Genomic DNA, 15,915 nt, shown 5'->3' with positions numbered 1-15,915 from the left:
TTCACAAAGTCAGGACAGCTGCAGAGCAGTTCCTCCAACTACCTGATGAGATCAACCTGTCAAAAAGGTAATAAAAGTGTCTTTACATACAATAGTATTTACCAAACCAGTTCCCTTGCCCTGTACTTATCTCCAAACAGTAGCAGCTTTGTAGTATCCAAAATACATATCAGGATCAGAAGACAGTATCCATCTTACTCATTTAACTCTCCTCTGTATTTAGATGCAGTTTGGTTTTTTTAAGGTATTTAATTTCTTGAAGAGCTTACTTTTTAAAATGTGAATCCATCTATGAGAACAGCTCTGCCATAACACAGGTCACTATAGCTCAAACTGTTTCCATCAAAAGTTTAAAGTGCCAAGATCATCATGCACAAGAATGCTTCTCCAGCATGACTGACTCTCACTGAGCACCAAGGTCCCAGATAAGCTGTCAAGAGTCAAAAATTCTGCCATTTTATAGATTTTTATGCTATTTGTCTTTAGACTAAATATAGAAGAAAGTGACAGGGGTCCCTACAGACCAGTTTCAGACAGACAATGTTTCTAAGGAAAAAGAAATAGAGGATTGTCTCAAAGAAGAAGACTTCAGTGGCGAGGTCATAAGGAACAGGTTAAGAACACCAAAATAACTGTACCTGAGCAAAGCAAGATTTTTAGAAGAAATCCGCTACATCCCTTCTGTATTACTGGCAACCTTTTTCACTTCACCAGCTAAAGCTTTAAACTTGGCTTGGGTGCTAGAACAGAGCCTGAAGATACTAATTCTGTAAAAGCTGACATGAAAGAGGAACAAGATCTAAAGGCAAGGTAGGTGAAGCATCTACTTGAAATTCCCCCTTTTCTTCTCTCTCAAAACCACTAAAATTTAGTCTGTCACAGAGCCACAACAGAAGAACTGACTGGGGCCATCCACTGTACCTTCGTAACAGCCACCCACTCTCATTCAAACTCTTTCCTCGTGGAGGCAAAGAAAAAAAGAATCATCAGTTCACTTGAAAAACAAAATTATTTTTGAATATATTAACAAGCCTATGCTTACCTGCTTTCCTTTTGTATCTTGTGATAATGAAGTAGGAAACAATGTAGAGAACAGCAAACAGAAGAAAACAGATCTGGAAAAAAAGAAATTGCATTTATAAGGTTGTGAAGAAATGCCTGGATCCTAATAGTCACAGAATCACAGAATAGTAGGAGTTGGAAGGGACCTGTGAAAATCATCTAGTCCAATAATAACAAACAGAAAATCCAGTATCAACAAAAATTGAACTCAGACCAACAAAAGTGTATTCTGTGTAAATGTCAACACTATTTTTGTTTTGTATCTTATAATAGAAAGTTAAACCAATAACAACAGTATAATTAGAGTAACAGGTACTGGACCAATTCTATGGCCAGCAAGTTTTACTCCAAAATTAAGAAAAAAAGCCTTATTTACAGTGCAATTTTTTGTTTGGGAGAGGGGTGGGTGGGGTTAGTTTTTAAAGTTTGAATACACTTGAGTTGTAAAAGTTATCATGCTCTGAATCCCATTCACATATGACCTAAGGGTAATCATATGGCCTCTTGAAGATTTATTTTGGAGTAAGCTAACAACATATGTGGAAAGAAGAAAGCAGTTATGTTTACGATTTCCATCATGTCTTGAATCAAGCAAATTTTAGGTGACCAAGTCAAACACGATGTTTCCTTTAGAGCCAGAAGCCAAGGGCACAGTTTCCCTCCTCACAAGGTAGGTTGCTTATTTGGGTCAGATGCCCAGCATGACTTGCATCAAGTTGTTTCTAAGATTTGGAACTAGAATTACAATACGATAAGGTAAGACCAAAATACCTACAAAATGTGTTGGAAATCTTGGCAGGAAAGGAATCAAACAGCTAGACAATTTTATCCCTCCAAGCCTAGAATTTAAAAAATAATTTAAAAAAACCCAACACATTTTATTTGCTCTAGAGTGAGCCATCAGTGGTTCAATACTACTTCCTCAATCTTTTTTGTTGATATATATTAAAAACATGAGTCAGTCAAACGAAACAAGAATGAAGCATGTCATCCCACAATGTTGTGGCCCTCAGCCTTCACTAGTCCTGAGCAGCCATAGTGAACAGTGCTGTGTACCAACAGTGTATTTTGGGTTTTATTAGCTTGCAGGAAACATGACCTACACACCACAGGCTGATAATCTACTTGAAGTAGCTCAAACTGTTATAAAAGACTCTTTTGCTTGTGCATAACAGTAGTAGCCACCTAATAAGTCTTAACACACAGCTGTTAACAAACTGGATCAAGTAGAACTGTTCTAGCAGTTTTTATCATATAAAGTGACTTTGCCCAATTAACTGTAACAAGGGGTTTATTTTTTAATTGGCCCTGTCTGGATCTGCAGCTCAAAGCATAGCCAAGCGTCTGTACATGACATTTGGGTGCCTGCAACTGCCCTACAGATGTCCCCCAGAAGCATGACAGTGCCAGAGGTCTGAAAGCAGTGACTGAGCTCATTCTCTGCACAGGCAACTCACAGCAGTGGTATCTGAAAGAGATGCTGAAGTTTCATAACTAGATCTCTAAATTCAGATATCTAATCTGAATAGAGTTCACCAGTCCAACTTTCCAGAGGATGCTTTAAAGAGGAAAGGGTTTTGATAAAGAAAATAGTTCTTCAAATAAACAATTCTATTAATAAAGAACTTTAAGATTTAAGAAAAAAATATGCTGCTACATTTTTTAATCAGGAAGAAAAAAAAAGGAAACTGCAAATAGCTTTGGGTTTTCAGAGTACTCTGACAGTCTGTCCTGTCAGTAACAGAAAACGCAGTGCCAGTGCTGAAAACGTCCTTCTCCAGGATTCCAGCTCCTCTAAAAACTAGACCAAGGCTACAGATTGAAACATCTAATTTTAGGCATCTACTTTTGAAAATTAGGTATCACATATACAGGTCAGTAAAATTATTTAAAAATCTGTCAGACCCAAATAACACTGCCTCCATGTAAAATAAAGATACAGTTAAGCAGATTTTTTGTTTAATTTTAAGACAAGAATAAGTACAACAGCAATCTTGTTTGTATCATCAAATAAAACAGATGACCTTTATACTACCTGTGATAGCAAGGTTACTAGGAAAATGTGGGTCTGTACTTCTAAAGTACCACTGAGATAACTGACGTATTTTGAGGGCACAGAGGATGAAAGCTGGCCAGTAACATGAACTGTCAAATCTTGTATTTCTAGTTTTAGATGACAGCTACTTTGCAACTCAGCAATAAGGTGTAACTATATATCTTGGTGTAATTATTCTTCTACCTCTGTCAGAATTGAGACCAGTTTCGTAAATAAATTTTTTAAGTTGTTTATTACTGAGAATTCATATAATTTTAAAATGATCAGCATGAAAATAAATAATAAGTAAATTCTAATCAGTGAAAGCTTTAGGATATTAATGAAAGAAAATTCATAAATTAGAAGTCCTTCTCACTGAACAAAACAAGTCAGGAAGAACAGTCAAATATTACTTCAGTCTTTATTTATACTTAGTGAAATCTATGATCCTGTGGTGTTTCTAACCATGCATTCTGAATAGCTTTCTAAAGGGAGCAGCAAAAGCCAGCATCCCAACTATTTTTAGATTGGAACCCAGTTAAGTTGGGGAAAAGGAATGTGTTGCCCATGATAGCCAAAGAATAGACTCCACCATCCTGTCACACTGCAATCCTTACTCCTCACACTGCTCTTTGTTGCAGAATAGTTATGTACTGCAAAAAAAATAATACAGCCCTTGTTTGTCTTATGGCTATATATAGCAGCACTGAGCCCTTCTTTCTGCAATGTAAATATTTCAACACATTCACCTGAGAATCACACTAGTAACTTAGCGTCATCCTCCAATCACTGAATTCATCCACACTGCTCTCCCTAATTGCTTCCAGCAGAGCAGCTCTCAAGTTACAGTAAAAACTTGGTTTTAGGGTTCATCACCCTTTTTTCCCTTTTAAAACCCACACTTGGATTTTGTACTACACCTATTATTTTGGGGTAATCAAGTCCTTCCTGGCCATATTCTAACCCTCTTTTATATTGGCTATACCTCACAAAGAATTGGTTTCGTGCTAATAACAGAATGGTTTACTTCATTTTCATCTAAAATGAGCAAGATAATTCTTAATATTGAGACTGAATAGTAGCTTCCCCCCCCACCCAAAATGCAACGCCTATTGTCATGTACACCACAGCCAGTTTCCTATTCAATCTTCTATTGTTCTTTCACAACTTGGAATATATTTCCTGGACATAGCAAAAGAAGCACTCTACCAGTAGCCATGTGGCTTCAGAAAATACAGTTCTTAACAACTCCTAATTTGACTTTCTTAAAAAACCCTTAGAATAGGACAAATTTACATGTACATACGTTCATCGTACTCTAAATCATCTGTCAACTTTCCCTTTTAACCACTGACTAAAAAGTACATGTAGTCATACTGAAATAGGGCACTAATCAAAAATCACCATACATAAAGCTACATTGATATCTTCGGTGAAAGAAGAGCCTATATTCTTTAAATTCCATCTTTTCTTCAGAAAACTATTATATGAGACAGTATCAGAGTAAATGCTGAAATACAATGTTAAATCCAAATCATACTGCAAGCTACGTTTTTAGCCAAAAAGCAGTGTTCTATGCCATCACCCATCTCTACAATAAAAGCTGACAAAAGTTAAGGTTGTTGCAAATGCAGCAAATCCAGGACAGGCCACGTTCCTCATAACCCCAAGCTCTCTGCAAGGAGATTTTCACTAGAGCTCAAATGAAGCTCTTCCAGGTTTGACTTGAGGAGACAATGAAGATGCTGTGCAAGGAATGTACACAACTGCGATGAGTGAGGATTTCTGGCATTCCCCGAGCGTCAACTGAAACAAACAAAAAGAAAAACTCACAAAACAATAACTTCCAATCTTAAAGTTCATTTCCTTAAATTCATTCCAACTTTACAGAGAGGTAAAGTAGTTGTGGATCTGTTGCCATCATTAGACTGCTTCTGGGAAGCTCCTTTAAACAGTTATTGTATGTTGTCACACTATAGGAAACATACACTCAGTCCATTTGACCAGCTGCATCAAAATATAAAGGAAATTAAGAGAAGCCTGAGAATTGTTTATGATTATAGCTAAACAGTCAAGCAAAGAAATTTAAAACTATTTTTAATGTCTTTTTTTATGTTCCCCCTCCACACCACTCAGTAACTGAGAACAAAACACAGGGATTCTATGCTACATTGAGAGACTTCCTTTTCACAGGTGGCACATTAAGAAGCCTTCAAATCTTGAGCATATAATTAATTTACATCTCTTTGCATGGACTAAATACAACCTCTGGTAGGACAAGCAAAAGAAATGCCTTTCCCTGGAGCTCTTCATCTTCATTTGGGAAAGGAAGTGCTTTATGCTCCTGCTTAGGTTACACATGACACAGTAGCCAAGAGAGGCTACTGCTGGAGATACATTGCACTACGTCCTTAGGTGTCTTGTATCCAACTGTTCCATACAGTCATACTTCTGGATCTGTAATCCAAAATCATCCAAGTATAATCCAAGTCATACTTTTGGATCTGTATCAGACAGCTCTCAGCTCCTGTGAGAACAGAGCCGGAGATAAACTGCATGCATTTCAGTTCCTAACTATGTGCATCTAAGGGGCTGGCCCTGAAGAGTCTAGCATTAAACTTGAGCAATAAAGGTTTGAACTAACTCAAATTACATTGTACTTATCCCACTGACAATTACTAAGGATCAGCTGACATTAATTTGTCCACGTGGATGATCTTTAAAACTCTGGCACTGAAATTCATGCCTTGGATTAGTAAAACATCATCTTCTGTTGCAAGTGCTAGAGCTACATTTTCATCCTAAGAAACAATACGCTCAAAATGCACAAGGCTCTCTCTTTTCCCTTATCCACAAGATAAACACATACACACAAAATACAATTGTGAAAGATGGTTCTATGTGAATTAAAAGCTGCATTTTGGGGTGCAGAAAGATCAACAGCTTCTATTTATATAGTACAATATTCTTCCCAACTCAACTGTTGTGCAGAAAATACAGCTGTAGTTTATACTAGGAAAAAAGCATACAGCTGTGTTGTCCAATAATTGCCCAATACCTTACAAGCAGTGCACCCTGGTAGTAAACACTCCAAAGAGCATCCTGGGCTGTATTACCAGAAGCTAAGTCAATAATAATGGCAAGTAATTATCCTTCAGTCAGCAATCATCAGGTCACACACAGTTGCTGCATCCACTTTTGAGCCTCCAGTATAGGAAAGACATTGGGAATTGCAGCAAGGAAAATCACCAAGATGATCAGGAGGCTGAAACACCTCCCTGGTGCAGACAGGCTGAAGGAGCTCAACTTGTTCAGTCTGAGGACAAGAAGTCTTCAGAAGGACCTGATAGCAGCTTGCCAGTACCTATAAGGAGGTCATTAAGAAGGCAGAGCTGGGCTCTTGATATTGGCGCACAGCGCGAGGATGAGACTAGAGGTAAGGCAAAGTCCTCTCTATGAGGAGAGCCAAGCAGTGGAACGAGCTGCCAAGCAAGGTTTAAAAGTATTAGTGTAAGCACAGGGCCCTGTAGGGCTGTCAGGGATGTCCTCCCACTCTGAAAATGATGGAGATGATACAGAACAACTATCAGCAGTAAGGAACCAACACAGAACTCCTTTGCAGAAAGGAGTCACAGATCTTGATAATGTTCTTTGATTTAACTGACTATCAAGTATGAAACACAGGTTCAAGATTTCCACTTCAAAAGCATCAAAGCAAACAAGCGATCATTTCCTCCCACTTGAGTACATACTAGCATTTAGAATAGGGAGAGTAAATCTGGAGGAGCAAAACAGACAAGAAGTGAACAGCGTTTTACTATGCAATGTATGAAATGAAAGAAGGAAGGAAATAACTTTAAAGTGGCTGTATCAGTATTAAAACAAAAAAAGTTACTGCCATTACATCCATCAGCATTTCTAGGCAAAGGATATGCAAAAAAAAAAACCCAAACAACAACCAACAGCTATAGACATAATGAAGAGTACAATGGAAGAATATCTCCAGCTCAATGTCCTTTTTCCTACACAGAAAACAGAGAGAGAAAAGAGAAGGCAGAGCTCACCCTGGCTAACACCAATCCCTTAGCACACGTCTAAGAACACATTTGAGACCTGAAAATGGAACCATCAGTGTTTTGCTTGACAGTGATTACTACCTACAGAAAAGCAGTGGTGTTGCACTTCTGGGTTTTAATTTCTATAATAGAAAACAACTAAACATAGCATTGTACACCCATGTCAAACTGCTTTCATGTTGCTGAAGTATTTTAATCTGCATTAAAATGCCACACAGCATCTATAAAGCTTCCTCCTACTGTCCCACTTGGCAACTACTTTTGTTTACTTGTGGAAAGGATGGCAGGAACAAACAGCAAGAAAATACAAGTGGAGACAAACAGCTCTGCTTGGTCTACTTCTAATAAATCCATTATAAGCAAATAAGGTGTTCCACCTATTTTGGATGTGTCAACACTAAGTTACCTATAACAAACTATGCACACTAAATAAAACTAATATTTTTAGCTATACTCTCAGTTTGACCTTGACATTTGTAATATCATCTGCTTTGAACATCTTATTTTTGTCAAAATGAGATATTAACTATTTATTCTTAAAAACATTGTGCTCTGTGGTTAGATTAAACTCACTCTAATACAGCCAGCCTTATACATGTAGCATGACACACTAAATTCTAGCTTATGAAAAAAATTCAAATATATCTTATGACTACAGATTAATTTTACTCATTAACAGAGCCCTCCACACCTATTATTTCTCCCACATGTATGGTCTCCTCTTAGGACTTCTCCTTGGCTTAAGGCATATGCAAGAGGTTGACCCACTTTTTTTTTGTTGGTTCCTAAGTCATGAAGAAATCATCAGTGATTCAGAGCCTCGGTGCCAGACTTGCTCATCCCGGAAAAAACTCTAGGATCTAATAGGAAGTACAAAACATCCAAAAACACATTCTGTGTGCTAGAAATACTGCTTAGCTGAAGATAAAAACCAGCCTCTGTAGTCCTTCAGAAGGCAGCTTCCACACCTCATTCACTTAAAACTACCTTCACATGAAATTCACCAGCAGCAGAGCCCCACTTCAGGCTAATGAAGGAATTCAAATCAATATATGATTTTGTCAGCTTTTACATTCCCTTTGATGTACTTAATGGGAATGTATTTATGCTGCTGGGTAAAGAGAAAAAAAAATGTTATAACACCACCACAACCCTTAGTAATAGGCCCAAGATACCTTTGATCAGGATACTGTATTCTATGCCCAGAAATACACTCAAAACCCCTCAAAAAATTACTCCAAGTCATTTTTCTTTGACCTGTATGAGCTACAGCAATGCCATTAAAAGCAGATTTAAGAATATTTTTCAGTATTAGCGCAAGATTTAAAAACATCCTCTAGAATTAACATAAATAGCACCAACCTAGATCATGCTAACATTCTGCCCCTGAGTGAAGGTATTATTCAACATTTTACAGTCAGGATATAATAACAGGTCATATTAAAACTTCAGAGTTATTTCATTAAAAATTCCTTTCTGAAAAAATAAACTCAGAAGTCTCATTAATACAAACTTGGTAATAACTTATTTGTGTTAAGACAGCTTCTTCGGCTAATATTAATTACCAGAGCAAGATGCATAACTATCTTAGAAGACAGAGCCAATTAATTTTCTCCTCCTAGCTCACAAAAATCCCCTTCCTTGTCTTCTCACACACACATACTGTAGAATTTTTAGGTAGTGTATCTTGGGTTTTTTCACCCCCATTCCCAAAACAAAAACATATTTAAACTGCAATACTTGTATGCTTTCATAATTCTCACAAATTACACAGACTCCCTAGTGGACATAAGTTATCAGAGTCAGACTCTGCAGATATTTCAGACATGTTGCTATTGTCAAATTCAACACAAACTCATCAGCATCAATTGTATCCATCAGCTAAATATGTTAAAAATAGAAAGTACAACTAGGTAATGGAAAAACTGGATAGTCATGGCATAATTAGGCACATAAAATCAACAGTAAAACTGTGAAGCACCATGTTTCCATGACAATCATGGAGCCTAACACTGGAAATGACATCATTACAAGCCAAGAAGGTAAGAGATTGGGGAAGGAAATCATGCCTCTATCCTCTGTATATTAAACTCAGTCGTACACAGGCTTCAATGCCATCTATATACATACTACTTGCTGTGGAAAGCACATGTGATTTGGAAACAGAGGAACTGAAATGAAGTTCTGTAGAATAATATTTTCTAGTTAATAAAAATTTTCAAAGCCCAATTATTATCAACGTGCTCAAACATTAAAGCAGTACAAAGCACCAGGGTCTGTCTTGGAACAATGCTGATGGTAGTTAGTAACAACTTTTAACATATTCAGTTAATTAAGAAACGAGAAACCTCTGTGTGGGAAGCATCTCAGCAACACTCCAGTACAGCTTCAACACCAAGCTGATGAAACACCAACATGAGTTTTGTCACTGTCTTCATGAGAGTAAATTGGGTCCCAAAGAGCAACAGATGAAAGCTGCTGAAAGGACGCAGCAATTTCCCTTGTCATGTGAATGACTAATAAGGGGGTTACAGCAGTGACTTATTCCAGGTCATCCCTACCTAGCTGCATGCTTACTTTTAGAGTGATGCGACAACCAAGGCTGTTAATTATTATATGCATAAAAACATAAGGTACAATCATGACTTTCAAGTTCTCTCCTGCTCCTATGTTATAAGTTATGTAAATTTGTGCACATTAACCTTACCACGGAGTGAGCGTTCCCAGTCATTTGGCAGTACATGTTTACAGGAAAGCTGCAGTGGTTTCCAAGGCAAGGGGGAGAGCATGGAGAGAGCAGAGAGTACTGCAGAAGTTAAGACTTTCTCAACTATCCTCTCACAAATGAGGATAAACACCAAATAGCAAAGGGTGAAAGACAGGAAATGAGAAAGTATTGTGGTTAAAAAAAAATAAATAAAGAAAACACAACCAAAAAAACCAACCAAACAAAAAAACCCACACACACCAAATCACTTTCATAACCTCCAAATAAAACCAGTCAGGTTATACTGGTTGAAACGTTTTCTTTAGTTTGCCTTAGCCCAAATCCCCACCTACATCACCAGAACTGAACTCTCGCTTCCTTACCGTAACTCCACTGGCAACATGCTTCAGATTCTCTCTCCACTCTGATGTTATCTCAGTCTCCCTCCTGCTGCTTTGCTCTCCACCTCACCTATCCCTCAACCCTCCTCAACATCTCTGAAAATGCTTCTTTCCAAAGGGTCTTAGGCTTATAAATTTAATCACACTCGGCATCCTTACATCACAGTAAAGATTAAGATATTCATTACAACCCCATGATCTCCCAGTCACATCCTCCCATCTTATCCAGTCCCTCTACTACATGAGCAGCATTCCAAACAAAACCCAAGACGGATTATGCTTGTCTGCTGACAGTTCTTTCACTTTTCATTAGATTTTCTCAAATCTAATTTACAGTGAAATCTCAGTTTTCTTAAACAGACGTCTGTACCTTTCATGAAGTGACCTGCCCTTTTGGTCAACTGCTACCACAGAGAAACACGCCAGTAATCAAAACAAATTATTTTGAACAGTAACTAATAGCAACTTTTTATACTTCAGCCTTTCATGCTTATTTTATGTAAACAGAAAAAGCGGAACTTGCCAAAGGTCATTCTTGATTCGGGAATACGCATCTCTACCCACTTGCCTATGCCAAGTTTTTGGAGATGCCTGTTGATCCCAGATGGATCCACCAGTGCTGATCCTCAGGACCACCACAAGATTGCTCATCACTTCTTAAAGTTCAGTACAGCACCCATGTAAAGGTGTATTTTTAAGATGACAGAATGATGCTGGTATTTCATATATGTAGTTATGTTAAATGTGCACCAATCATTCAGCCTTACATCTCACACCATTACCACAAATACTCCAATAGTTCCAATTATTTTTCAAAACTTTTTTTTTTAAAAGAGAGGCAATACTGAGAAACCTAGGCAAAATTCTTTTTGAGATAAAAGAAACCATGTAAGATACAAATTACTCAAGTTCTCAGTGTGTGGACAGAAGAAATGAATGGTATCCAATTCACTGAATAAAAGTTACACTTGCTCAAGCATTCAAATAAAAATATTTCAGTATTTCTATTAAGTTTTTCTTCAGCGTCTTCTTCCTGACCCACTATCAGAACATCATTTCTGGCATACAAAAGGCGTTTTGTCATTTTTTGTCTAGGGCATGAATTTAAGGAAGCAGAACTAAGGACACTACCAAGAGGGGTACAGTGCTCAAATCCAGTCTCTTATTTTACAGCCCTATAAGGGACAAATGCTAGCAGTAACCACCCTGCACTAGTTCATACAGAAGAATCCTGAACACCTCTCTGCCCCAAAATAGTATGAGAGGATAAAAGGTACAAAAAGAAACCAGGGAAGACGAAGCCAGTGGTACTCATCTGAAGTTGCAAACAAAAATCAAAGAGATGACACAGCTGTAACTACCCAAAAAGGCCTTTCTGAACTGCTGGAAGTTATTTTTAGATTCAGATTTAGGCACACACATACAATAACCATCATATCATCTGTAACAACAACAAAAACAAACCCACCTTAATATTTAAAAATAGTATGGTTTGTTTTGTTTTGTTTTTAAAAAGCCCTCTTGTACAGTGAATTGTTTTAAGAAGTACAGAAACTTTCTCCAAATATCTAACATCTAAAGCCCACAGCCCTGAAAACATTTAGTCCTTCAAATGAAAGCATCCGACATTAATCATAAAACTACATATTACACCAGTTTCAGTGTCTGCCTGAACTTGCATGAAGCAATTAAAGATATAATAGCACTTTTGTGTTTGGATTTATTCTACCAGGACTGATTTTTTTTTTAACGTATTTAATATAATTAAGTCATTTCCAAATATACTATGTTTGTTCTTAAGCTTTCTCATTAATAATTCTATAGTCACAAAATTATTTTCTCCCACAGTTTTTCCCACACTACAAATGCAAGCACAGTGTATTTGTTTTGCCAAAGAAACCCCATAACCAAGTATATGTTTATAGTTTTTACAAACTCTAAATCCTACATTTTGTAAATGGAAAAATAACATCAAAAAGCAGATCTAAATTTTAAAAATACAAATATTGCAGAATAGAAGACTCAAACTTGAAAAAAATGAGTGTAAGAATATTCTAAAAAGTAAACCCAGATGAACAAAGTTTTGAACCGCTGCAGTTACTTGATTTGCATTTGAAATAAACAGTTCACAGCAATACAGTAGAAAATGGAACATTTTATAATTATGTTGTATAAACAGACATAGTAACAGGACACAAGGGAAAAGCCGTTCCCTAAAAGTTTAAGATGCGCAAGATCTCAGCAAACTATAAATGAACCGAAGGGATCCAAAGGGGCAAATAAATTAACTGTACAAAAATAAGAGACAGTATCAGAGCAGCACATAACATTGTGTGGCTCTTTCATACCAATGCTGACCAAATACAGAACACAGATATTTTGCAACCAACTAAAGCTGCTTTTCAGAAAGACGTCCCTTTTAGATAGAACCGAGTCTGCCTCTGGCTGTAGTGAAGTCAAGGCTCTCGCTGTCTTAGAGCAAACTCAGGGCTGTGCCATGTCTCAGACTGGGTCAGCAGTTCTCAGTCTCCATGTTTACTTTGCTGAATCTGAATTTTAAAGCCAGTGCAAGTCTGGAAGAGTCTGGGTGTTTTCAGTCACTATTCCAAACAACAGATTCTCAGCGTAGCTGATTCACATTTGAAGAGCCATGCCAAAATTGGGCTAGGGAGTTAATCTCCCATTAGTAAAAGATCATCCTCATGAAGCAACAAAATACAGGGCAGATTATTTTCTTGCAAACAGGCACCCTCCTGAAAATAACAGTTACCACACAGACACTCCAAACAAGGTCAAAAGTGAATGGGCCCGAGTTAAACTAAGCATTAAATCACAGAGACAGTCACCTCAAAAGCAGATGAAGGATTTATTTTTAAAAGTAATCTTTTACTACCCTTGCTCAGTGTATAAACATGCATCAGAAACATTTCTCTTTTCAAGGAGGAATTCGCAGCAGTTGGCACCTACAGAGACAGGCACCACCAGCAGAAGGATAACAAGTCTTTGATTTTTATTACATAACAACAACTTTATGGAAAACTTTGTAGCTTGCCAGTTCAGAGAGCAGATGAAACGGAAATGAAGCATTACACTGAAGTTAAGCTTAGTGTGCCCTTAGGACTCCATCAGAAAGCACAATCTAGAAATTTTCTCTCTATTCAAAGAAAATAAAGGTAATTTGTAGAAGAAAAATGAAAAGGGTTTTCTTTTCAACTACATCAACTTACTTTGATTTCTCATGAATGTATCATTTTAGCTTCCAGTAAAGACTGTGCTGCACAGCCAGGCCTCCAAAGACAGTAAGATATTACCAGATTTCATAAATATTACTTACTTCTCTGAACAAGCATAATGAGGTTTCCTCTACTGTACTATTCCACAACAAACATCAAAACCCTCTAATAACTGCTCCACAGCCCCCAGCCCACCTGCAGCTGGAATGAAAGTCTTGTGCATATGCCAGAGAGTGGAATACATTCCCTCCTCCAGCTGAGGGGGTGACGATTACACCCACTACCCACACAACAACTGCCTACTTGCATATTATAAGAAATTTCTATTCACCATATACCTTCATGTCCAGCAAGGGCAGAAATGATCAGGAGTTGATGCGAACATAATGGTACATGTAAGCAACATGCTCTGTGTACTTCGCTATGATTAAACTAAGCACAACTGTAATCGTACTTGCAATAAGGTTCTGCAGCTGTGCGAAAGCCACAAGAAGGTTGTATACTCAGCTATGGATGACAGCAATTTATGCACTTATAAAACCCTGTGGTCTTCAACATAAATTAGAAGACAAGATCACAACTGTACTAATCCCTGATTTAAAAGGCAAAATTGTTATTATCATCCCCACTGATTAAACAATAACATAGATGGCTTGTCATCAATATTGAAGATCAAAGTACAGTTCCAAGAGCAAGAACTTATCAACTGAATATTCTGCCTCCGCTGTCCAAGTAAAGCAACACTCCACTTCTAAAATATGAGTTCTTGATGTCTTATGTGATTTCTTACATGACTACACCAACAGGAAGAGTTGACAATTGCTCTAGAGGGGCTGAAAAAGCTTTAGAGAAGTAGCTGCAGTACGGATGAGCTAGTTCTCTAAGAATTTAACAGACCTTCATTATTTCTGGCAATACCTGGAGAAGCTGCACACTGCCACTCCTTCAGACTGAAAATCTGTGCATCTCACCAGCTACAAGAGCTCAATATGTAGCATACAATGTATCAGAATAAGACTCTGGTGGATGTAAGTAGGACATAATTAGCGCACAAATATACAATACAAATGAAAAAATGGACACTAGGGAAAAGACAGACGCTAGCATCCAGAAGAGCTGCATGATCTGAGTATACACCTGTGTTCTCATAGCACAAAGGAGATTAATATAATGCTTAAAGACTTCTTTACAAAAAAACTGTTTTCCTATTTATGTCCCTCCACTGGTCACAGCTCTCATGGCATATGTTACATCCACTCACAGAAAAGCGAAGGTCCATAACAGCTCCTAAAGTAACAGTTTTCTTCATACAGACTTGTTTTGCACTCTTCAGGAAAAATTATCCCAGAAACACACTACTTCACCAAAAGAAAGAATGTCTTAACATACGAATTCTTAAAATATGGAGAAGAAATTAACACCCTAGAGATCCAAGCAAGTCTCTTTTATCAAATAACCTAGCTATAGGTCTACTTAAATCAGTTAACAGTGATATTCAATACTGTCTCCCAATACAGCTGAAAAAAATATGTAAAAAAGAATTATGAAAGCATATTTTTATTCAAGAAATCAAGACAGCAGTAACTGCAAAGAGAACGCAATTACCCCACTGAGTTAGGACAGCACATGCAAAGACAGCAGTGTCTGTCTCGTATGTGCAGCATATATTTCCTTCCTTGAACTAAAGCAGAAGAGAGAAAAACTCCACCAAAACACCTCTGTCTGCTTTGAACAGTCCTGAAAAACAATTACGAGGTAGTCAGAGAGGAAACCGCAACAGCTCTCCCTATCTGCATGTAAGGTGCAGAGTTGCACTTGCCTACAGAAGGTTGAGTAAAATCGGACAGCACAGGCGCTGCACTCTGTACTGGAAGAGCATGGGGCATGCAACAGCACTGGGAAAGATATGAGAGCTTAGGGAAAACACAAAGGTTACACACACCCGTTGCAAACGGCAGAAGGCGGGAGGATGTCAGTATCACAAGTGATAACACGGAATCCCATGCATACCTTACGGTAACAAGGCTGCACTGAAAGACTGAGGTGTTGAACACACAGCACAGTGTACATTCAGACGCACACCCATGCCCATATAAACTGGCAGAAAATACAGGGAGAGGAACCCACAAGTCAGTGAGGGCTGGGACCCGCACCTGCCGGCCCTAACACCCTCTCCCACCCAGCCGAAGAGGGCACTCACAGCTCTGCCCACAGCGGACAGGCCGCCCAAGTCGGTCTGGAATCGGGAGGTGGGAAGAGGGCCAGGCAACGAAGGAGTGAAAAGAGCGGGACAACGCCGCGGCTGCTTGGCGACGGGGCAAGGGGGGTCCCGCAGCAGCGCGGCCTCCGGGGCATCGCAATGACAGGTCAGGGAGAAGGCAGGAAGGGGAAAGCTGCGAGG

The 15,915-nt window shown here is 38.3% G+C and overlaps 1 protein-coding gene across 1 annotated transcript in view; it reads right to left on the bottom strand.

Annotated features, from left to right (window-relative positions):
* The window catches only part of LMBR1 (limb development membrane protein 1), a 64,890-nt gene extending 49,021 nt beyond the window's left edge, over positions 1-15,869 (bottom strand). The window contains exons 1-3 of the mRNA XM_010186376.1: positions 15,715-15,869; positions 3,901-3,934; positions 1,043-1,115 (exon numbers count right to left, since the gene is read on the bottom strand). Coding sequence (XP_010184678.1) covers positions 1,043-1,115; positions 3,901-3,934; positions 15,715-15,869 — 262 coding nt within the window. The remainder of the gene's footprint in view (positions 1-1,042; positions 1,116-3,900; positions 3,935-15,714) is intronic.
* Between the last annotated feature and the right edge of the window lie 46 nt (positions 15,870-15,915).

The sequence above is a fragment of the Mesitornis unicolor genome, unplaced genomic scaffold, assembly GCF_000695765.1.
Source record: "Mesitornis unicolor isolate BGI_N332 unplaced genomic scaffold, ASM69576v1 scaffold11656, whole genome shotgun sequence".
NCBI lineage: Eukaryota > Metazoa > Chordata > Aves > Mesitornithiformes > Mesitornithidae > Mesitornis > Mesitornis unicolor.
Note: the sequence above shows the minus strand (reverse complement) of the source record. Positions and strands in the feature narration are given on the sequence as shown.